The sequence below is a fragment of the Lissotriton vulgaris genome, chromosome 5 (assembly GCF_964263255.1).
Source record: "Lissotriton vulgaris chromosome 5, aLisVul1.2, whole genome shotgun sequence".
NCBI lineage: Eukaryota > Metazoa > Chordata > Amphibia > Caudata > Salamandridae > Lissotriton > Lissotriton vulgaris.
Window position 1 is genome coordinate 1,222,741,458 of NC_141693.1, and position 24,771 is coordinate 1,222,766,228.

The 24,771-nt window shown below is 46.5% G+C and overlaps 1 protein-coding gene across 2 annotated transcripts in view; it reads left to right on the forward strand.

Annotated features, from left to right (window-relative positions):
- LOC147712346 (uncharacterized) overlaps positions 1-24,771 on the forward strand; it is a 171,128-nt gene that overhangs the window by 12,043 nt on the left and 134,314 nt on the right. For both annotated transcript variants that reach the window (XM_086923041.1, XM_086923042.1), the window contains exons 2-3: positions 7,827-7,947; positions 20,227-20,337. In XM_086923041.1, the coding sequence (XP_086779167.1) occupies positions 7,827-7,947; positions 20,227-20,337 (232 nt within the window). The remainder of the gene's footprint in view (positions 1-7,826; positions 7,948-20,226; positions 20,338-24,771) is intronic.

Below are 24,771 nucleotides of genomic sequence, written 5' to 3' on the forward strand. Positions count from 1 at the left end.
TTTAGACTTCTAAAGTGTGATGAAAAGTATTTTAGGCAACTGTCTTAGTTTCAGCTATACTTTTTTTTCACCCGATTACATTTTGGAACCCACATAGCATGCACACGTACTTATACTTACTTTGCATTGTACATCTTGAATATCTGTGCAAAAGCAGGAAATGGTGTGGTGATCAGTTGTAGATTATGGGAATTCAATTTACACTTTTTACCATTTTATATGTAAGTGTGCTGCATTTGGAGGTTTGCACAAAATTAAATCAAATCAACAGTTTAAAAGGTTTGATATTAGCCGAAAAGTGGAGGAATTATGTTTTAAAAATGTAGCTTTTATGGTATGTGTGTACAAAAATTGATTATTATTTGAGAGGATTGGTGACTAACAGTGCAGAGAAGTTGTAAGATTTGGGCAAAGTGTGCAATTGCTCAGGGCCTCACCTTCAAAGATGCCCCTCAGTCATATCTCTATCTCTGTCTGCAAACTTCTCTTCTCTCAGCCTGCCTCTACATGTGTCTCTCTGTCCGGACCATTGTAAGGATATTGGGACCCTGGCAAGGCTTATTTCTTTTTTATGAAAATTATGTTTTGGTTTTACCTTACTGGCAATACGAACGGTACATTTTTAGGTTTCGCTGGGGGGCGGAGCCGTTAGGCTCCTCCTCCAGCGAAATCTGTAGTTTCTAGTATGGGTGACTTTAACCCGCCTCTCTGCTTCATTGGCTAGCTCCATAAATGGAGGCTAGCCATTGGAACAGAGAGGCGTCCGTCAATGCCGGACCAGACACGGGGGCGTTCCCGAGATTCTTTGGCTTTTGCCGACGTCACGACACGCCGGGAACGCCCCCGTGTCTGGTCCGGCCGGGCCGTGTTTGCTGCTGTCCTGCCTTGTGTCCCTCCTCCCGCCGTTTCCCGCCTCCCTCCCGCCGTCCGTTCCTCTCGTGTCCTTTCCCGCCCCCCTCCCGCCCCCTGTGTCTTCTCCCGCCCCCTCCCGCCGTCCGTTCCTCTCCCGCCCCCCCCCCCCGTGTCCTCGTAGGTGCTGCCGCCATTTTTTTAAATTTTTTTTTAATCCGCGGCTGCCCACGCCGCACTTGTGCCAATTTTCGTGCCTCACGCCCCCTGTGTCCTCTCCCGCCCCCTCCCGCCGTCCGTTCCTCTCCCGCCCCCCGTGTCCTCGTAGGTGCTGCCGCCCGTCAGCTGCTCGGCACCTTGGCCGAGGCACGAAGGGGCTGCGACCGCATTGGTGGCTCGTCGACAGAGGCGCGCTCTGATTGGCCGCTGCAGTGGGCCTGTCCCCGTGAGCTGCGCCGCCGTTGGTTGGAGCCTCGCCGCGTCATCAGGATCTGCCCCGGGAGCCGCGCTGTGAGTGGCTGACTCCGGGGGAACCCTCGACGTCAGCGGAGGCCAGTGGGAGCTGCGACGGGGGCCGTGCCTGCGAAGGAGTTTGTTGGGGGCATGAACCGTTTTTGTGATTGTATAACGGGTAGGTTTTTTGTTTTGTGAGCAGTTCAGCTGTTGGTTGTGTAGGAAGGAGTTTATTTTGTTTTTTTCATGAGACTTTACCAAGGAGTCGAGCAGTTTGCTTGGCTGCAGGAGAGTCTGTTGAGTTATGTGCAGTTTGTTTGAACGCTCAGTAGTTGGTAGCGGCTGCCTCAGAGTTTGCCATGGTGTTCAGGGGAGTTTGTTCAGGAGTTCAGCAGTTTGTTCAGAGAGTGGGTCTGAAGTGTGCCGAGTTGATTCGCACTCCCGCCGTGTGTTAGGTCAGGCCAGGTCTTGCTTCTGTGCTACGTGACTGGATCGTCTTCCCACATGTTCTTGCCTTTGCCTCCGGTTCCTGGCGGTGTCCGCCCTTTCTTTACAAGCAGCACTGGTAGTGTGAGTGACTCCTTTACCTCGCTCACAAAGGAGGCCTCTATTTGAAAATTAGGCTTTCAATTGTCACATAATTTACGCCCTGCCTTCCACCTCCCAAGGTACACAGCTGCCCCTCGCATCACGGCCTTACCCCAACCAGAGTATTGTTAAAGGGAGCGGTCCTTGACCGTCCTCTACTGCACCGCAAGGGCCATGGGTTCTGTATTTCGGGGGATGAAGTCCTTCATGCAATAGACGTGATACACTTACTGGTGTTAATGGTGCAGTGCTACCGGTGGTAAGATCCTTCTTACACTCAGCATGCCCAATTTCAACACCACGATGTAGTGAATGCTATTGGGATTGTTGGGCTTTGATCCCCAAGCATGTGTCATCCTCCGTAACCCATTTATTTTTGGAGTTTTATACAGAGCGAACATGACCCAAAGATATCAGAGCGCTTTACATGAGCATCAATTGCATATCAGACTGACACATTCATTTTGGTATTTTTTTAGGCATGGGAAATTAAGTGATTTGCGCAAAATTACAGGATGCGTGAGCCTCCCGCCAGACTCCAACCTGGTTCCCCAGCTTCGAAGTTGGCTGCTTTAGCCGTGAATGCATTGAGAGACAGTGCTGATGGAGGGAGGGCGTGTGTATTTGTCAGAACGCTGGAGTCATTTTAGTAAGAGGAATGGCACTAAACACATGTTTTATCGAAATTGTTTTGTGAATACAGCACGTGAGCAGCTTATGCAATGAACCATCTGTCATCATATTTTCAGTTCGTCCAACAAAACCTATGAAAGCCCGCAGCATTTAGACTTTTGGACCTAATCTCTTAGAAAACCGGTTAAGACTATGACCTAGAATTACTTCTTAGGATTTTCACCTTTCTCCCTTTTGCAAAATCAATTTTCTTTGTGCATTTCGAGGAAAGATGAGGCAGATCCAAAATATTCATTTCTCGTTGCATTTAAAGCCTTTCTTTGAAAAATAGAACACCGAAGCAAAGAGATTAACAATAACAAATGAATTACGCTTAATTAAAAAAGAAGCTGTTTTTCCCCGGACATTTGTCTGCGAACATGAACAAAACAAATTAAACACCAAGAGATAAGGCATTGGCCCTCTCTCTTAATTTATGCAGGACTGCTGTGCTGACCATTCTAAATCTTGCAAGCTGACTGTGAGACTTAGAAGTGGAAAACAATACTGTAAAACGAGTGAATGGATCCTGTTAATATAAGGCTAAGTCGTCAGCTTAGAAACAGTAAACAAACTCAAGCGTGGCAGTTTTTGCTCACAGAAATATTTTTTAATTGGTTTTTACCCAAAAATCTATTTTTTTTAAAACAGCTGTGACTCAACAAAACATTGATGCGCGCTTAACATGTAACGCTAAGCGTAAACCAGGCTTCTCCAAAGAGCAGCTTGCGAACTACTGTTAGCTCACCTGGAAGTAGCTCTAAATTAGCAGCTTTTGCTTGTTAATTGAAGGAAATAAAACATCCTAAAACTTGACAGTCCTGCTGCTCATTAGCTTCCGGGTCTGAGTCTCCAAGTGCAAACTGGAAGCCGGAGTACATCAGTGGTGACTGACAGGAGAGGGTAGACCAGTAGGTGCGCTAACAGAATCAGGCAGAGAAACAAGGGAGGTAGATTGAAGGCAACAGAAACAGGATGAAAACTCAGAAGTATCCAACCATGAAAACAACTAAGCCACGGCTGACAGAAACAACAACCATGGCAAAGACAACATTTCTGCCTATTTAATAATTGAAAGTGACTTTTCATTGATTGGCCAGTTCATGTTTGAGGTTTTGTGAATGGGTGAGTAGATTAATGTGATAGTGAGTCAACAATTGAACAGATTAACTACTGCATGATCGATTAATACTTGAGCGAGTAAGCACATTGCTTGATAGCTCAAAGACTTTGTCAGTGCATGAATGGATTAATTAGTGATTGCATGTATTACTGCAGACTGGAAAACGATCATAGAGGTTGAGGCCTCCAAGCAGTAGTAATAGTAATTTCAAAATGCCAAGCATTAACAGTGTTGTGCCAGCGCAATTGTTACAAGGGTGGGGACCATTGTTCCAAGCAACCCTAAAATATGTTAGGAAATACTATTATTGTGCCATGCAAGCACAATGCAGGAGTGGGGACCACTGTGGCAAGAAATCCATCATATGTTAAGAATTACCATTACCACCATTATGTCTGTTACCATTTTCTCCAACACTCAGTAATCCTTTACGCATGTTCATATTTTCACCATCACTCATTAAACCTAATGGCATGTGTAAATGTGCCTCATTACACAGTAATCAGTGCGTATTTAACCCCTTCGACGCGGATGACAAAGCCAGCTCGTCATGGGCGTTACCTGCGCTGCGCGGATGACGAGCTGGCTTTGTCACGTAACGCGCGATTTTTAAAAATGCCGCGCACAGCGGGAAAAGCCGCCGCGGCGAAGCGGTTAAGTGTTTCCTATTACTCAGTAATGCTTAGTGTGTTTTCAGATTTGCAGCATCTGTTATTGGTGGTGACTGCTGGTTAAGCTTTGAATTCATAAATCTTGAGTGTCAGGCCAGATTTTCCCCTGTTATTTATGAGGCTTGTCTCCAAAGGCACTGTTGTACCGCTACTGTATCCTAGCAGTACAAAAGAGGGTGGTGATGGACGGAGTATCTGAACCAATCAAACACTCACACCCAGTCAACAGATCTGGGTTTAATCCATCACCGTTCTTTAGCCCACTCTGCCACCCCAGTTCAGACATGGTCATATGCAAATCAGTCTGACCCTGTGCCTCATGGGAACAGTCCAGCCCAAACTGCCAAGCCGTGCCTTCCCTGGACCAGATTCAAGCTTCCTAGGACCGGTTTCTGGCATTACAGCCGACTTCGGCCAGGCTTGCTTGAATCCAGTGGCAAAGTGAGCAAGGGACTCACGTCTGAGCATACCCTGCTAACTTATGGCGAACAATGTGGTACAAAAGAGGGTGGTGATGAACGGAGCATCTGAACCAATCAAACACTCACACCCAGTCAAGAGTTCTGGGTTTAATCCATCACCGTTCTTTAGCCCACTCTGCCACCCCAGTTCAGACATGGCCATAGTATCCTAGTGCAGGTTCAGGTTTGCACTCTTCATCATTGTTGAGATTTGTATCATTGATCACTGTTGGCTAACGGTTGATGGCGGTGAAACCCTACTCAAGCAGGAACCACAATCTCTGTCAGGGTGAAGCACAAGCAACCCCCAAATTAACTTGTGCTTAACCTTACGGAACTTTGCACAGAAGAATTCCCTTCTTTTACATTGGCTAGGCCCAGAAGGGCAAGAGATCTTTTAATACTTGCCTACCCTGACAGCGGATCAAGCAGGGGAGTTGAATGATTTTGAGATATGTTTTAAAAAACATGATCTGCATTCTTTGCCCAAGACTTCAACGTTTCTCGAAAGATATTATTTTGGCGGGAGCATACAGAGAAAAAGGGGAGAATGTTGAAGAGTAGATAACTGTTTTGAGAAAACTTGCTTCTATGTGTAATTTGGAGTGGAATTGAGATGAGCATTTGTGAGAGCTGTGTGGGCTGTGAGAGCTGTGTGGGCTGTGAGGGCTGTGTGGGCTGTGTGGGCTGTGAGGGCTGTGTGGGCTGTGAGGGCTGTGTGGGCTGTGAGAGCTGTGTGGGATGTGAGAGCTGTGTGGGATGTGAGAGCTGTGTGGGATGTGAGAGCTGTGTGGGCTGTGAGAGCTGTGTGGGCTGTGAGAGCTGTGTGGGATGTGAGAGCTGTGTGGGCTGTGAGAGCTGTGTGGGCTGTGAGAGCTGTGTGGGCTGTGAGAGCTGTGAGAGCTGTGTGGGCTGTGAGAGCTGTGTGGGCTGTGAGAGCTGTGAGAGCTGTGTGGGCTGTGAGAGCTGTGAGAGCTGTGTGGGCTGTGTGGGCTGTGAGAGCTGTGTGGGCTGTGAGGGCTATGTGGGCTGTGAGAGCTGTGTGGGCTGTGAGAGCTGTGTGGGCTGTGAGAGCTGTGTGGGCTGTGAGAGCTGTGTGGGCTGTGAGAGCTGTGTGGGCTGTGAGAGCTGTGTGGGTTGTGAGAGCTGTGTGGGTTGTGAGAGCTGTGTGGGTTGTGAGAGCTGTGTGGGCTGTGTGGGCTGTGTGGCCTGTGAGAGCTGTGTGGGCTGTGAGAGCTGTGTGGGCTGTGAGAGCTGTGAGAGCTGTGTGGGCTGTGAGAGCTGTGAGAGCTGTGTGGGCTGTGTGGGCTGTGAGAGCTGTGTGGGCTGTGAGGGCTATGTGGGCTGTGAGAGCTGTGTGGGCTGTGAGAGCTGTGTGGGCTGTGAGAGCTGTGTGGGCTGTGAGAGCTGTGTGGGCTGTGAGAGCTGTGTGGGTTGTGAGAGCTGTGTGGGTTGTGAGAGCTGTGTGGGTTGTGAGAGCTGTGTGGGCTGTGTGGGCTGTGTGGCCTGTGAGAACTGTGTGGGCTGAGAGAGCTGTGTGGGCTGAGAGAGCTGTGTGGGCTGTGTGGGCTGTGAGAGCTGTTGGCAATGTAAATAACAATGCCATTTATTTATAAGTTAAAAAAAAAAAAAAAGAAATGTCATGAGCAATGCCAATAACTCTAACTTTTCCAAAGGCGAAACCATTGCATTGTAAATGCTTGTTTATTCTTATAGGGACAAGGCCTCTTTTAACTGTTTTTGAGTGATTCCCGGCCCTAATTCTGAAAGTTTGGTTGGCATTTCACAGGCCTGAATTATCAGAAAATGTGTAATACAATTAAAAAGGGTTTTCCTAACAGGGACCCCAACAATATATCTTTTCCGGGGCCTCAAGAGTTTTTAAGACAGCGCTGTAACAATGCAATTTTGGTTTGGCTTCTTTATCATGGGCCTCCTTTTCATTTCATTTTGTTTAGGTCTGACCTTAAGCCAGTTTTAGCAATCTTACAAGCCTCTTGCTGCTAAAACAAATCCTAAACAAAACCACACACATATTTACATATATAGAGGGGCTTTAGTCAGGTGTCTTCAGCCATTGTTCTTTTCAACTGTCATTCAGATGTTAGTTCTTACCACAACAGTGGACAGCATGGGGCAGTGGGTCAGGCCAATTCATTATACCCCTCTTCTACAGTGAGTGAGGACATTTTCCTGATCACATGTGCACATTCACTTAAAATAAAGAGCACTTCGGTACCGGGGCTGGTGGCCCAATACATTACTTAATCAATATTTTTCTTATCATATTTTGTCATTTTATATTTTTTCTCGTCCTTTTGAGATTAAACTATGCGTTTACTTTACAATAATAAAGCCAATTGTTCCTTTTCTTTGCTAATCGGAATCGTAAGAACCGCATTAAAACTAAAAAGGGTTCTATAATTGTTCTGTATACACCTGGCTGCCAGGAAGCACTTTACTGGTGTATTAAAATGATATGCCATGATAATTTTTTTTAATTTGCATTGTTATTGCAAGCACAAGACTGCTATATAACGCAGTGCCTTGTTTTTTTTTTTTTTTTGTTTTTTTTTACATATTCTTGCAATAGAAATAATCAAAGGCTTGCCTAGGTCAGGTCGTTTGGCTTTGTCTATGCAAGTATTTTCTGTCCTGAAATATAACTTTCTATAACGGTATATTATACCTATTGTTAATAAACAAATGTGTCTGAAAAATTAAAATACCTTTTTAAATAAAAATACTTTTACCTTCGAAAACAAATTTTGTGCAAACTTTTAAGAAACACAATGTCAATTGGAGTAATTATGGGTCTACACCCGGTTCACCATTCCCCCAAAAACATTTATATGCAGGTACCGTTTTTTAGGGGAAATGAAGTAGCCTGTGTGATTTGTTAGAGGAGAAGGAATTGTGTATCCTAAACGAATTTCCATTCAGCATCAAATTATTTTTGCTATAGAGATTAGCTGAGAAGGTAATGCAATATTTATTTTCCGTTCACAGGTTACGTTCCATGATGCTTCTACCTATTTCTCCGAGGAGGAGTGGACACTTTTACAGGAATGGCAGAAAGATCTCTACAGAAATGTGATGAAGGAAATCCACCAAGCATTGATTTCGCTCGGTAAATTAACATCGTCTGCAATGAGCTGTTTTATAATTGAATATATGCCCAATTTGTTGTCTACGGATTCTCTCAAAAGGGTTTTCGATTGTTTTATGTTCTGTCTCCACTCCATCCTCAAGCATTATGAAGTAACGTAACACTCATTTTTTCTATACTAATGGGGTAGCTATGTGCAGGTGTATCCAAAATACAACATTTCCGGGGGTGATGTTGAAAGTGTATGAGTAATAGAAAGAGGGCACTGCATTGATAGAACAAGAGGACCAACTTATTGGTCGTTGGTGAACAAAACTGAAAAGAATCCATAAGAAAATAGTATTTGGGTCTAATGCCATTTTATATGATTATCGCTTACACCAAACTAACGTAGGTCAGTCAAGTGAAAGGATTTTGTCTCCCGAACCGGTTTCAAAAACTAGAAATCTACCATCTTGGGGTTACTTCAGCATTTGCAGTAGATTTCAGATTGTTTGTATTTGTTTGTGGAGGGGAGTAGGGGACTTATAGCAAATCCCAAGAGTACTCGGAAAAATGTATGATTGTAGATAATTTCTCGAAATATTCAAAATATTCTCACCCAGATTTACAAAAAAGCACTCACTTTTTTCCACTTGCATTCTGGATTGTGGGAATTTCAAGCAGAACGAACTTCCACAAAAATAGGATTATGCTTTGCAGATACCAGGCATTTGCTTTCATTTACCTGCTTCTTATTTGTGTTCCAGCTTGTCAATCTTGTTTATTTTTTTTTAAAAACATATTTTATTGGTTACATTCCAAAGACTGCAAAATTCTGTACCGTCGACTGGTACATACACATAACTCCCCGAGTCAAATAGTCAATCTTGTGTTTATCCCTCTCTTTCTCCCTCTCTTTTGGTTGGCTTCCAAGCTTCCACTGCTTGCATTTCAAGTTCTCCTTTTTTCTTTTGTGCTAAGTACTACTTGAAAGCGCACATGTTTTCCAGCTGTCTCCCTCATGTAATTCTCTCCCCCGTTTCTCAGTGTTTCTGCCTGTTACCTGTATCCTTGTCCCCAACCCCTTCATGTTGCACTCGGTCTTGTGTACTCCCCTGTTGCTTTATTGTCTGTGTGCTTCCTCATGTAGCTCTCTCCCTTTGCTCCCTCCCTCTGTCCCCCATGTTTCTTCCCCCACCAGCACCCTTCTTCTCTCACCCATTGCTTCTTCTTCCCACCCATGCCCTCTGTGTTGTTTCTGTTCCTCTACTTTGCCCCTTACATGCTCCCTCTGTGTTCCAATCCCCCAACTTTGCCCCCGTGTTGGTTCCCCACCCACGTCTTCCACGTGGGTCCCCCTTACCACGCCTTTCGTGTTGCCGCTCCACTGTGCCTCAAAAACACTTTTGTGCTACTTATGTATTTTTTATTTACCTATCCAAATCGGTATATAAAAAAGCCTCTTAAGTCATTTTGTAGACATTTGCATGTGGGGTACGCACATGTCAGAGTTTTCGTGCATTATTAACTACTTGCAAAATTTAGATCTGCCTGAAAATTTACATATATACACTGACATTATGCAACTGCACTTGAACGTTACTGTGATTGTATTTTTTTCTGGCTTATGTTAACTAGGCCTTAATTAGCCCTGGATGCCATCTTTCTTAAAATGGATGTCTCCTTCTGCATGTTAACTCTTCGTTATTTCAGCAGTACACAGTCAAGAAGAGCCATTTTGGTTTATTTCCATTGATTGTTCTTGCTGTTCTCGAAGAAATATTTCCAACACGGACACATTTGCAGTTTCCCAAGGCCCTTCGGCTAGCTCACTGCACTACATACAGTAACTAGTTTGTCCTGCCATCTCCAGACTATGTTATAATAGAGTGGTCAGAGTCCATATTCATGTAGTGGGATGATACTTAGATGCTAAAGCAATATCACTTTTTATACAATTGTGGTTTGATTTGCTCGAAGTATAATTCATGGTCGAGCTAAAGATGAGTTTGCAGAAATTGATGATTTCCTATGCAAGAAAACTGAATATGAACTCTCAATTTTGAGAGTGAGCCAGAGCTTTCCAGAATGTGAATAGGGATGCTGGCTGTTTTCTTTTTGATGTTGCTGGTCATTTGGGTCTTAAAACTTTTCTGATTTTGCACATTAATCTGAATTGCTTTACTTAATGAGCATTCATTGCACTGATTCTATGCGTTTGCATTTACAATTTCTGTAACCCATCTTTTGAATTTTTGTAATCTCTGTGAGTTTCTGTTCCTGCCCAAGAACACAAGGATTTAGGCTGTTACTTAATTGGATGTGTATTTTGATCTGATGTAGGGTGTCGTATCTCGGGGACACATTGCCTCCTGAAATTGTGTTTTAACTTAATCTCTGATTCGAATCAAATCAAATCAAAATATCTTTATTCGGGTTCCATATGTGAAAACCATAAAAGTACATAAAACCGCAATAAAATATTAAAAATCATTTTTCATTCATTGTGAAAAAGTTATTAAAAACTGTTACACATCATTACAGGTTCGTACGGTGCCTAATACAAAGTTTTAGATAATGTGCCACAGATTTTGTCATCAGCGAATTTTCCAAAAGTTGCAGGGCTAAATAGGCTGGACGACATCTACGGATGTTCATGACTTTTAGTAGTGGCAATATCCACCTCCTGCGTAATTGCATATAAAATTTGCAAAAAAATATGACATGAATTGTGGACTGTGGGGACATAGAGTCACACGGACACGCTGCAGTGTTGTGAGTCCATACATTCTGAGTGGGAAATAAAATCAGAAAATGATATATGTTAAGCCTAAAACGAGTAAGAAGTAGCTTTTCATATTGCGATAAATCATATTGTAAATAAGGTTGCATAGTTGGAACCAACTGTATCATTAAACATTGTTGTACTGAGGGTTTACCTATTTCGCACAACATTCGGAGTTCAGATAGGTGTGACAGGCACAGTGTTTTTAGGTCTTTTTTTGAAATGTCTGTTACGGATAATGGGTCTTCAAAGAAACTCGGACGGCCAATGTCAGTGAGAAAAGATTTTACATATGCCAGCCATTTTATCTTTTTCATATGGTCTAGTTTCATGCAGTCCTCTATTATTGTTCTCGTGAGGTGGCATTCTTCCGTGGCCCATACTCTGCGCCATAGCATGATAGGCTGAATCTTAATTATGTCCGATATATAGTGTACTCCGAGTTCAAGGTGACACCCAAATGTGGTGGTGCTGTTAGGAACCGCCAATAAAAACTTTAAAAAGGAGAAGATTCATTCAGCAATTGGCGTGCCGTTGAGGTAATGTTTTGATTTTTTTTGTTTGAATATGTTTTATTGGTTTTTACAAAAACATGAATATAACATCATTTATTGACCCAAGCCATAACCATGCATATTATCTCCACAAGTCTATACATCAATCACATTATACCATTATACTCAGGATGTTACCGGTGTCATATCATGTGAAAAAGGGGGTAAACTGGCGTGCGGTTGGTCACAGTGGTCTTGTGGTGTGCCAAATGTCATGGCCTCTACTCCCAATGATTGGTGCCATCCAGTTGCCATTGGAAGGAGCCATCCCGCGGCATGTGACACAACCCGGTGTCTCGGCCTTGTGTGTCTGTGCAGAGTTAGCAGCGAACTCGGGCGGCGAGACCAGTATATCGTCCTCGCGTCTCGGGAACGACATGAGGCCCGTTGCCTTCTTATCTCGTGGCTAAAATCCGTTTACCCAGTGTGCCCATTGTCGTGTCTGAGGCACTAGCGTGCATCCCCCCCCCCCTCTCAGGTCATCCAATGTGCACATATTACATTGTGGTCGTAGTCGAGCGTGACAGTGTTGCTATAGACATGTGGGCTTATCTCTGACTGCCTCAACAGTGTGCCTGTCAGTGGAGCAGTCTCAGCTCTCGGAACCTAGAACTGGCAATGTAGTCAAGGGAACAAGGGAGAAAGAATAGGGAAAATTAAAAGATAAAAAGGGAGGGGTCAACTTGGAAGTGTGTGTTGTGCGATATGGTGAGATCATACTAGCTTAATAGGAGCGGGGTGTGACTGTTGCGTGCGGTCAATTCCAACATGTCTGTCAAGGGACGGCCAACTCGGTGGTTGGTAGGCGGGTCGCGGCGGGGCGGGGGGTGCATTCGTGTAGATCCGCTGTGTTCATGGTCACTCGGAGTTTAGTGCTCGTGTGAGCGGGTCGCAGGCACCCCGGAGCTGGTGCGTCGTGTCCGTACACGATGGGGTCTCAGAATCCGCGTGTTATTGGCAGCACGTTATGTTGCGGCCATGTCTGGAGGGAGACTGATCGGGGGAATTCCCTGAGTCTGGCATTCTCGGTGGAAGGAGCATAGTGTCTCATCCCAAAGGTTCGCTATGGGGCATTTCCTAGGTCCCGCTGTCTCTTCTCTGTGGAGAGTAATGCTCTCTGCCCTCGCCCAGTTTTCAAATGAGGTGCGCCAATGCTCAGCGAGCGGTGATTCTTTGCGTTTCCAATGTTTGGTGAGGAGCCTCTTAGCCGTGATGAGGCCTAGGTCCCAGAAGCGGGAGGGGACTTTGTTGTGCTTCGTTCTCTTATATAAGCCTAATAAACATGCCTCCCACGTACGTGGTACTTTCATGGCAGTGCCTGTCTCCAATAGCTACAGCACCACCTGCTAGTAGGTCTGTATACTTGGGCAGACCTATAGCATGTGTAGGAGATCCGCTCCAGTCAGAGCGCATCTCGGGCACCCCGCAGAAGTGCCGGGAAAGTACTGATTGATCTTATCTGGCGAAAGGTATGCCTTATGCAATATATAAAACTGTATAAGTTTAAAGCGAGCGTTGCGGGGAATGTATTTGGGGCCTTCTAATACCATTGTCCACTCTTTGTCTGTCCACTCCCTCCCTCTGTCCATCGCCCACTTGTCACGCAGCGGCTGTAGAGTGAGTTGCGTGTGTGACAGCAGAGCCTGTGCTAACCAATGGATCATGTGTGAGCCATTTCCCATGACATATAGGTATTGCACAAGCTGGTGTGTAGGCGGCTCCTCCGCAATGCTTCCCCATACCTGTGTGTATGCCCATATTATGGATGCATGCTGTAAAAACTGCCCGGCAGGCAGTCCCGTGCCCTCGGCGAGTGTTGCGAAAAGGATCAAGGCGCCATCTGCATACAGATCCGCCATGGTGTCCACTCCCGGCCGTGTCCACTGCTTCATTGCCGCCTCCGTCACCAAACCCACAGCTCTGGGAGTACCCAAGAGTGGGAGCGTCTGGGCATACGGCCTCAGCGCCTTTGTGAGCCGGAGGCTTCGGGAGTAACATTTGCGGGCCACTGCAATGTGTAGCTGCGTTTGGCGTGTCGTCTTTGCTAGAGGGTGGAACATTGTGTGTATTTGGGTAGGGGACAGCACATCTGTATCCGTAGCCGTATCCCCCAAATTTCTACCACTTAGCCAGGCCGCTACCCACTGCAACTGTGCTGCTAGGTAATAGAGCTCCTGGTTAGGTACCGCGAGGCCCCCGGCGCCTCCAGGGGCGTATAGTTTCCTCAGCGCTACTCGGGGTCTCAGTGTTCCAAATGAGATCCCTGGTCATGGTTTCTAACTCCCTGAATATACAGGTCGGGACATAGGCCGGAATGTTAGAATAGTAATATAGCAATCATGGCAGCACAATCATTTTCACTAGCGTTACTCTGCTTGACACGTTGAGCGGGGGGGTCTTCCAAAAGGAGATTTGCGAACGTATGGACGTGATGGCCCGTGTCAGTTTGCCATCCAGCACTTCAGGTAAAGTTCTATAAATATGCACTCCCAGATATCGAAATGTGGTGGGGTACCAGGCAAGTCTCACATCGCTGATCCTAATCTCGGGCTCCGGGGTATCAGGGCTGAACGAATACACCCCCGACTTGGCCCAATTCACTTTGAGTCCTGACATTGCCTCAAAAGTTCAGAAGATGTCCGATAACTCTTGTGGTAGGAGGGTCAGGTCCCTGACGTACAGGAGCAGGTCGTCTGTATAAAGCGAGGCTGTATGTATTCCATCCGCTAACGGGATTCCCCAGTCCGCACCCCTGTCTCTCAGTAATTCTGCGAGGGGTTCCATAGCCAATGAAAAAAGCAACGGGGACAATGGGCATCCCTGTCTGGTGCCGCGTCCGACCTTAATGGTAGCGTACAGCAGCTTACCAGTGCGGACTCGTACCTCGGGCCTTCTATACAGTAGGCCGACCAGTTCCATGTAATCATCGCCTAGATTAAATTTACGTAGTGTCGCCAGTAAATAGGGCCATTCCACCAAATCGAAGGCTTTCTCCAGATCCAGAACTAAGCACCCCGACTGCGGCCACCATCTCACTGCATATGTCTGCACCTGAAACAACATCCTTATGTTTTGTGAGGTGCGCCTTGTGGGCACAAAACCATTCTGATCCCCGTGCACAAGATTGGGTACTAATGATGCTAATCGTTGGGCCAGTGTTGATGCCAGTATCTTGTAGTCTGTATTTAAAAGTGCCAGAGGCCGGTATGAGCCTAGACGCGTGCCATCTCTGCTCAGCTTGAGGAGAGACTCCAGGTTTGCCTCATTCATTGACTGGGGCAGGGACGAGTCCTCTAGAGCCGCAGAGTACTTCCGGAGTAGTTCGGGTATCAGTATGTCAGAGCATGCTTTGTAGTACTCGGCTGGGAGCCCATCTGGGCCAGGAGCTTTGCCATTCAAGAGGGCGAAAATGGCTTCGCGCAGCTCGTCTGGTGTAAGCGGCATACCTAAGTCATCCCGCTGGTCGTCGGTTAACTCAGGCAGCGTTATAGCACCGAGGTAGTCAGCAATGTCTGATTGGGGTGTGTGTAACCGCGATTCGTATAGCGCACGGTAGTGCACCACAAAGGCCTCATGTATCTCGTCCTTTGTGTACACCACTGCACCATTGGGAGTTTGTATCGCCGTTACGGGGGCTGTGCGATCTTCTCGACTGATCAGCCGCGCTAGTAATTTGCCAGGTTTGTCTCCTGTGTGATGTGTGCGGGCCGTGGGCCATGCAATTGAGGTGTCGCAGCCTGTCCAGTAACTTCTCGTGTTCAGTTTGTGCTTCTAGTAGCCTTGCGTCTTCGCCCTCAGTCGCTTCCTGTTCTCCCTGCAGCAGTTCTGTCTCTATGCGTGTCAGATCTCTCTCTACCTGTTGTCTGGAGTTAGCCTGTGTGCCCATGCAGTGCCATCTAAGCACCACTTTGAAAGCGTCCCACTCTATTTGAGGGGTAGACGCTGTGCCTGTGTTTTCCTCGAAGTACTGTGCTGTTTGTGCGCATATGGAATGTCTGAAAGGGCCGTCTAGGAGCAAATCTGGCTGCAAACTCCAAGTATGCACCAGGGGGTGCAGTCGTCTCCATGTCATGTCTATTATATGCGGGTTGTGATCCGAGTGTGTGCGTCCCATGTAATATGTGTTTGTTACGTGCGGAAGCATCTCACTAGTGACCATGTACCTGTCCAGGCGTACGTGTAAGGAATGTGCCCCAGAAAAGTATGAGTATACCCTGGTGTGTGGGTTGTGGCTGCGCCACGCGTCTTGCAGGTCCCATTGTGCAGACCAATTCTGCAAGGCCTTCGCGGCGGTCTGCGTCTGTGAGCCTGGCGGTGGAGGAAGTGACCGGTCCAGTGTCAGATCGAGAACACAGTTGTAGTCTCCACCCAGTATCCATGGGATCCCATGCCAAGGTGCAAAGGTGTCTGATAAGTGTACAAAAGTCTGCTTGTTCTGTGTTGGGAGCATATAACGAGGCCAGGACCATCAACCTTCCATCTAGTCTGCCGTTCACTATGACAAACCTCCCCTCCGGGTCTATGTGTGTGTCAGTCACCGTCAAAGGGGTGCCCGGTCTCGCTCACACCAAGGTCCCTCTAGCATATGAGGAGTAGTTTGTGGCATAAGGCTGCCCTCGCCACCTGCGGTGTAAGACACGAGTCTCCACCTCATTGAGATGTGTCTCCTGCAAGACAGCTATCTGGATGTGGTGGCGTTTGAGGTAAGAGTAAATCTGGTAGCGGCGGGATGGTGTGTGCATGCCCCTCACGTTCCACGTGCAAATCTTCACAGTAGACATTGTATATCTATAGCATATCCCTCGCCCGACCTCTCCACCACCCCTCGGTTAACCACAAGAGTCGCAACATGGAAACGCCCCAGCAGGGACATCTCGGAGGCACAGTCGCTCCCGCACACCACAACACAGGAATAAGAAGAGTCAGGCAGAACATTTCAGGCGATATGATAAACCGTGGAAGTCTAAATACGTGAAAAATACCAAAAGGTCGATTGCCGAACATGCCCCCGTCCATACTCTCAAGGAGAGAAACAAAGTTTAAAGCTAAGGGGGTCGCTGTGCGTTTAGCACTATAACTGTATCTGAATGATTAAGTCTGTAGTATGAGGGCCCCATCCCTCCCGGGATTTGCAAATTAGGCTAGACCATTTTCAGAAGAGCAAATAAATGGATACATATGCAGTTAACACCATACGTTACGTGTCCCAGTTGACCTACAGCCAGGCGGGCCGGCGCAAGTCCAGTGTCCCGGTTATACATGGCCCACCGCCACCAGGGTCCTTGCGGTTAGGCCAGTCATTGCTCCGCCCTCAGAACAAGTCTCCCGCTGGCCAGATGGCTGGCGAGCATATGTCTCACCATGTACAGCAGGATCACGAGCCATTCCGGGCAGGGGAATGTGTCCCAAACGTCCGGGGCATCGCGATCAGGCCAGTTCCAGGTCCGTTCAATCCCTCAAGCATTTCCCGGTGAGTATTTCAAGGGCAGTGTGTTCCCAGCACTTGTACCGTGTAGTCTGGAAGGAACATGACGGCCGTGTTATCAATCCGCACTTCCTGGAGCTTGCGCGTTTTGCATAGGCTGGAATCTCTATCATGATAGTTCAATATGCGGAGTAGCATTGGTCTGGGGTTGGAGCCCGTTGGTAGCGGCCTTGTCGGAACTCGGTGTGCGCACTCTACCACAAAGTACGGTGAAAGTTACCCCTCCGGGAGAGTGTCTCTCAACCATTTTTCCATGTGCTCCTCTGGGTTCCTTCCTTCCCATCTGTCCGACACACCTACGATAAGCACGCTGTTCCTCCGTGCCCTCCCTTCTGCATCCTCTGCACGGTCATCTAGGAACTCCACCCTGTTCAGGAGGTCTTGTACCTGTTTATCTGTTTGGGTGACCTGGGGTCGTAGCTCCTTCATGTCGCTCTCCAGGGATGTGGTGCGATCCACTAGCTTCTTATGGTCAGCTCTCAGGTGGGTAAGGTCAATGGCAACACTATCAATTTTGGTCGCCAGGGAGGTGCGAGTAAGCTGGATGGATTCTTCTAGCCTCTCCATGGCAGCCAGCATGGTGTCAAGCTTGGCCGCCGTCTGGTCCGGCTCTGCGTTCTTCCCGTTCTTATCCATCTTGCCCCTAGGTTGTGTGTTCCTGGTCCCAGTCCGGGCTCTGTGTCCCCTGACATTAGCACCCTGGTATTCGCCTGGTCCTTGTCGGTGGTGGTGGTGGCAGAGGCATACTCACTGGCCAGTGGGTCGGCGCGAGCACGTGCTCAGCTGTTGACACTTTGGCAGAGGCCTCCACCCGATGTTGTGTCAGCACTCTAGGACAGCGCCGTGCCACTCACAGCGTAGTGTTAAGAGGTATCCCGGCTCCAGTATCGGTCAATCAGCCCCCGCCACAGTGGGCAGCGCACTGTGCAGTCGGCAGTGGGTTGCGTCTCTCCTTTTAATCCACTTGCGCAGGCTCCCCTGGCCGTGGCCAATACCGCCCGTCTGGGAAGTGAGTGTGTGACCGTGTTGTTGGGTCAGGCAGTTCCCAATGCCCTTCACAGGTGGTCCTCCGGTGCGTTCCGCTAGGCAATGGGGCACTATTCACCGCCCACTCCTGCGCCCATCCTGATGCATGCAGCGCCTGTCGCTTCCCAAACTCCCCGTTGCTCGTGGGCCGCTATCGCCTTGTCTCCCGCGGCAGCAGGAGTCGTCCCCGCTCCCCTCTGCCGTCACTCCTCGTACCTGTATGCTGTTTACCACCACGTGGTCGCAGAGTGGTAGCTCAGGGACTCCAGGCGCGGCCGCGGGCACCCGTGTAGTCACGGCCCCCAGTCTCTACAACCACGTTGCTCCCTGGCGCAGATGTCGTGGCCTGATCTCCAGTCCAGGGCCTCAAGGGTCTCCAGCTCAGAGTTCGGGTCCTGTCTCGATCACCCAGCTGCACTCTGTACCAGTCTACAATGCGCTGGCCCGAGCGCTGTGTTACCTCGCGGGGGCTTCCTGCGCTCACGCTCTCCTCCTGTGCTGGTCTCGTGGGTGGCAGCGTGGGGATTCCGGCACCCCCCCCCCGTGCTCCTCCTGTCAGCCCCAGTTCTTGCCACAGGCGGTTCCGATCGCTTCCGCCAGCGCCGCTGTGCCAGGTCGTAGGCCGCACTTCCGGGCCTAGCTCTCCCGCCAAAGCTCTCCTCTCTCCTGCAGTCGCGCCCGGCCCGGCGTCGACCCGCTCGGCTGCCTCGTCCCGAAGATCCCAGTGCTGCCCGGTTCTACCGATCACTACCAATATCGGAGGGGCACACCTCCGTGATGTCCGGTGGTTGCGCCTGTGCTTTCTGGTCTGCTGCAGCAGGTATTTCGACGGGTAAACTCGCCGGGAAGGGGAGCTCAGAGCGGAGCTCTACCCAAAGGCGTCCATACCAGTTGTGTGCTTAGCCACGCCCCCTGTTGAGGTAATGTTTTGATGTGCGAAATTTTAGGAGTACTTGCACCCACAAAATGACATGGCTGAACGTGTCACAACATTTATTTCCATGTTAAGCCATGTTGCACAGCATTGGCGATGCGGTACAGCATGGTTAAAAGCCAGTAGCTCCTAGAGGCGAGACCTATTGGCTTTGATAATGATTGTTTTGAAGTTGGTGAAACTGGCAAGGGCAGTCAGTCGAATTCCATATGGATTGGGGTGATGTGGTTATATCCCTTCAGATCCTTGGTTAAGCATAATGCTGCATGTAGGATGCCCTTAAGGTGCACCAGTGTGGAGTCTGTGAGTTTATGGAGCAGGACATTCCTACCATTCAGAAGCAAGAGTACAATGATTTGGATAGCACTGCAGAAGTCGCTTCCTGGGGGTAATGGTTTCTCTTTCGTTAGTTCTGGAAACAGGCTATCCTGATTTTCTTGATGATGTGTTCCATCAGGGTGAGATCGGTGTCCAAGGCTAATACTAGAAACTTGGCATTTGGTGAAAGTTGGGGATCCAATCCGTTGAGGTTCATGCTGTTGAGCCAGCTTTGGACTAGTTATTGCTTGTTGTTATTGGCAAGTAGCAGAAATTATATTTTGATAAGATGCTAGACTTCCAGGTCTGGATTAGGTTTAAGCAGTGTTTGTGTGGAATGTGTGGAGCTTGGATCTTCAAACACAGGTATGTGCTGCCTCTCTGAATGAACAGGTGTCAGATGGAGAATAAGTGAAGGACTTTTTCCAAGAAGTCTATTCAAAACGTCAGGGTGTGGTCGACAGTGTCAAAGGCAGCTTATAGTTCCAGTAATCGCGGAAGGCTGGGGGTCATCTTGATCTGTGGTAAGCGGGGTATTAGCTATGCTTTGTAATGTAATATCACTGTGCTGCATCATGATCTGAAGCTAGATAAATAGTCACGCAGGAAATGGTTTGTTGGTCTTCACGTTGTGCATAAACTGCTTTTTTTAATGATCTTGCTAATGTAGATGGCCAGGTCATTATGGTCTGCTGTGTGTTTCTTCAGGAGAGGGAGTAACTGGCTTTTAATGAAAGCTTAAGGGGAAGAGGTTTTTAGTGAGAGCCATTCCTCTCTACTAACATAAGGCATTTCCTTTCCATGTGCATTTCTCTCTTTAGATTGGGTGTTTACCGGTCATGTGATTTCTCAGTCATTCTGGTCATTCCTCTGTGCAATTATTTCCTTGGCTTCAACTACACTGTTGTGTACTCTTCTAAGTTTGTGTCCCTCTCTGCATCTGTGTCTCATTTCCTTTTCAAGCTCTGTCTCTATGCTTCTTTTTCGTTCGGTTCGTCTCCACTTTATGATATGCTTCTGGTTTATTAAAAATCTCCCCAACTCCATTTAAAGATTTAAAGCCACAATTTGCCTAAGTTTACACTTGTGCTCCTTCTGGTATTTACCCATATGTGCATATATGTTCTGATCATACAATATACTACACTTTTCAAAAGGGCTGTAGAATAATGAATTTCAGTGTTTTTTATTTAATTTTTGTTTTCTTTCATAACAGGTCCACTTATTACCACCACAGTCATTTCACTAAGGGCTAAAGAAAATGAAGAGGTGAGCCGCGGAGGCAATCCGAAGTCTGAGAGAAAAACTGGCATCAGTGACTTCCCAAGTAAGTGAGTTAGTAGTGACCTGATAGTAAGGTGTAGGATTATCTTTTCAAGTCAAGCAGGCACTCACATGGGCACATATAGGTGCATGTTGTGTTGGTCCTTCTGTAGTGGAAGCAGTTTGAAATGGTAAAAGAAGGCCACCAGACACTGAATGCTGCCTCCGATGGAGTGCGTAATGGAAAGGCCTCCATGATCCTTCTGATGACTAATATACATCATGGATTGTACCAGGAGGGGTCTGTGATATGTACAGTGCATGTGGTCAAAATAGCATCTTTCCCCTAAGCTGAAAGGAATCAACAGGTTATTTAAAGCCAAAAATTAACTTCAACTGGGATAGGAACATTTTATATAGCCAAAGGTTCAATAAATAACTTTGCACACACAGATCAAATTTAGACTGCGACTTCTGTCAGAGAAAGGTTCATGAACTGTATCTTCCTCAGTACCAAGATTGAACCTTTCTAACATGGGGAAGCATCTAGGTTGGGTACAACAGGATGCTTCCCATCTGATAAGGGATCATCAACAAAGTCGCTAGTGGCAGGATCCATCGCTAGCTGAAGAAGTCTTATAAAGAAAGAAATATTCCTTGTCTCTTGCTTATTGCCTTGACTGGCTGTTATCACAGTCAGTCCCTTTTCTCTCGGTGAATCCTAAAATTGCTAATAAATAGCTGGAAATTCCTACCTGGGTGACGGTTCTGAACATTGGCCATGTACTTGTAGCTCAGCCTTGAGCATTCTTTTGGCTGATGGCCTTGTCAGCATTGGATTTTTTTCTGTGTCATAATTCTTTATTAAGAAATTAAAGACGTGTAATTTCGTAAAAGTATAATACAGCATTATAGACCCATATTGGTCTAATAAGATTACATGTACAACATAATATAACATGAAGAAAAGTTGCATATAAGAAGAGAGAGGAGGGGAAAGGAAGGATAGAATAAAAGACAGAAAGCTAATAATGGAAAGAAGGGTATTGTGCATAATATGCTGAGAAATTCTAACTGATTATAATCATGGAAAAGTAAGACAGTTAGTATAAATTATGGAATGAATAAATGTATTTAGAACCACTAAATTAATACATGCATAAATATGGATTATGATGTCATTTAGGATGATGTAGGGTCATGTAGGTAAGTAGGTAAATAGGTAAATATATAAATAGATAAGTAGGTAAATAAATAGATAAATAAGTAAATAGATAATTGGGAAAAATGGGTGTGCAAATAGGTGGATGAATAAATTGAAGGATGAATCATCATTGTTTTGTTGTGGCGGAGAAGCACCTCGCTTTCATAGGCCTGGGCTTCCATGATATGTAGTGTGGACCGGACATGGCTTCTGGTGACAATTTTGAGCTTCGATTCTTGGTGCTGTTCTCATAAAACAAAAAGATTTTTGTAATGACACGTTAAACGGTTGCACCAAAGAGCCATGTTTTCTATGGGTGTCTATAGTTACTATGATTGGTACCCGCTCATAGCTCATTTAGAAGTGAACTCCAAAGTTTTGAAGAGCAGACCAAGAAGGTCACTGCATTTAGTTCCGAAACGAATAACAAGTTTGCCTTGATGGAGCTTAGGGGTACTCAAGAGGTGTAGATTTTGATAATACTGCTAATGAATGCAGATGCTGGTGCTTTTAGAGATAGTTTGATGGTACAAAGTATTTTAAACTGCCACTGTGTCTTCTTAAGTAGTCAAGGAAGTAGAGAAAACAAAAGACTAACATGAGAGAATACAGGAGCAGCAAGGCCAAGTCACACTGCATTATTTTTTATGACCTGCAACTACCAAATAAAGTAAATAGAAGTTCCAAAATGTAGGAAATTGGCATTGTCTTGTCCGGATCCAATCTGAGCAGACTGCCCATCATTCACTATCGATATTTAAACATTTTAACATTTCCCTTAAGAGATTTAAGTAAAAATTACATTTGGAGATGACTAAGGAAATTAGGTGTCATGATTTGCCCCCTGTGCCCCCCACCAGGGGACCTAAATGTGGCACTTCAAGCATTCTAATATGCTCGGGACCTTTCACTGTATGCATAGATTGATTTCTAGGTTCTTCTAAATACTCCGAAATTCCAATTCATTCTTGATCCATGCCAGCTTTTGAGCAAGACCGTCCGCTCTTGCTAAAAACTCCAATTACCTTGGAATTCCCTGATTTCTGCTTTATCTCCATCCTTGCAGGCCAAGGGTAGGTGGAGGAATTCAGCATACCTAGGTGTAAGCAGATGCTAGCCTGCTTACACCTGAGGCTTGTGATCAGTGAGCTCTTTTAAGTCCCAGTTTCCTTCAGTCCCGCATTAGTAATTGCAGCAATATTCTTGTTTGACTGACTCCTTGTTTCCAAAGTTTTTGCTATCCTTCTTTCCAGAATTCCTGAGCAGTAGTCTATCCTTGTTTCCTGATTCCTGAGCAGTAGCTAATCCTTGTTCCTTTTATCTAGTACTGCCTGGTGTGGTACTTTGCTTCCTTGATTTGTAAGCCAGCACTATTTAGAGCATCCTTGATTCTTGAACTTTCACTCCTGTATTCCTCTTTCTCTCCAATGGCTGCCTTCTTCACATTTACCTTTCATTCCACTTTCTAGTTTCCTTTCTCCCTGTTCCTACTTTCTTAGTTAAAATTTTCTATTTGTGGTCTGTGATCTGCTTGCTGCCAAGTGTGCCCTTTGTTTTCTCTTCTTTCCTGTTGAGCACTCCTCCTTGCTAGCTCCTTGTCTATTGTGGCTGTGTATTTTAATTCTACACTCTTGCTGTTACCACCTTGTATGTTCCTGTTTGATCCTCCGGATTCATGTATGCAGCTGACAACCTAGGTGGTGATTCTTTCCCACCGTTAACCGCATGCGCGCTAGCGGAATTCCGCTAGCGCGCTAGGTTTTTCAAAATCGCACTTTGCGTGACGAGCTGGGCTCGTCATCAGTGTGCGAGCGGGCTACACCATGACGAGCCCAGCTCGTCATGAGTGTCGAAGGGTTTAATATTCTCTTAGAGATACTTTTATAACCTCATCATAGGTATCAGCTCTACAGACCCTGCCTTTGCATGTACATCCTACATGTTCATGTGTGTGTTTGCAGTGAGTATCTGTAACAGCAATTGTGAGTGAGGAACTTACCGATCTTTGGTCTTATGTGTGGAGCTCTTGAGTGCTTTACCCCACATTCCCTTTATTGTTTGCGTCGTTTTATACATGCCTGCCACATCGGTCCTTGGTGTTAATAATTCTGAATGACAAACTGCCTCTTGAGTGGAGAAGCGTGGCTCAATGGTTAGAGCGGCAGACCCTGATGCAGAGGTCTGGCCCGGGACCAGGGTTCAATTCCCGCCTCGGCGGCTCTTGGACTCAATTTCCCCGGACCTCATAATTCTCGCCTCGGTGCCTAGTCTAATCATGGGTCCCACTCTGTGACTCTGGGCAATAGCTTGCTTAATCTCCGCAACGGCCCGAGCAGCGCTGTGGATGCCTGGCTTCACCTTGGGGGTGCCCAGGAGTGGACATTTCACAGGTAAGCCAGGATGGGTTCCACAGCGGTATGAATACAGCGCTACGAGGCCTCCGGGTAGAAGTGCGCTATATAAATACTCTACATTTACATAAGTGCCTGCCCTTTCAGAGCCTTTTCCTTTCTTATTTCCTCATACAGAGTTTCCCCTTTGTATCCACTTTCAGAGCTGACTCTCTGCGTGATCTTTGGCGACTCTGTACCAAATATTCTGCTTACATGGTCTACCATGCCACCATTTCTTACCAGAGTTTTGACATTTTGTCAGAAATGGACAGATTAGAATCAAGTTTAACTCCCTGATATTCTTGCATTTGACCTGGGTATGGTTGTTAGCCATTTGGTAGGTCCAGTTGGAGTCAAGCCATGAATTGCATTTTCTATTAACTACAAGTACTTCTGTTTCAATAAATTACACCCATTCAGTTCTAGGTAGATAGGAGTAGATGACCCCTCCATATTCACCAATTCATATAAACCCATTTGCCCAGCGGCCCATGCAATTTGGACTTTCTCGAGTGTGTGTAAAAATGTTTTGGACATGCCAAAGCCTGCAGCCTGGTGGGTGTAATCTTTGTATGTTTGATTTTGTTTGATCAACATACTCTGGAAACCCTTGACCTAGAAATTGTGATACATTATGATTTCTCACGTCTTTATACAGTCCAATAGAGGATGGTAACTTTTCAGTCTTTGTTATGTATTCCTCAACTGGGGTAATCTGGATGATTTCTAACCCCGGGGTAAACATCTCTCATGGCCTAGAAGGGACGTCTACTTGTATGTTTTGGAAAGTATGTGCTGATCCTCTCCCAATGAGTTGTGGTATGTCCGCAGTGATGTCAGGCACTAGAATGTCAGGCACACCTGTTAATTTACTGATTAATCATTCCTTTTTCCGTGCGTC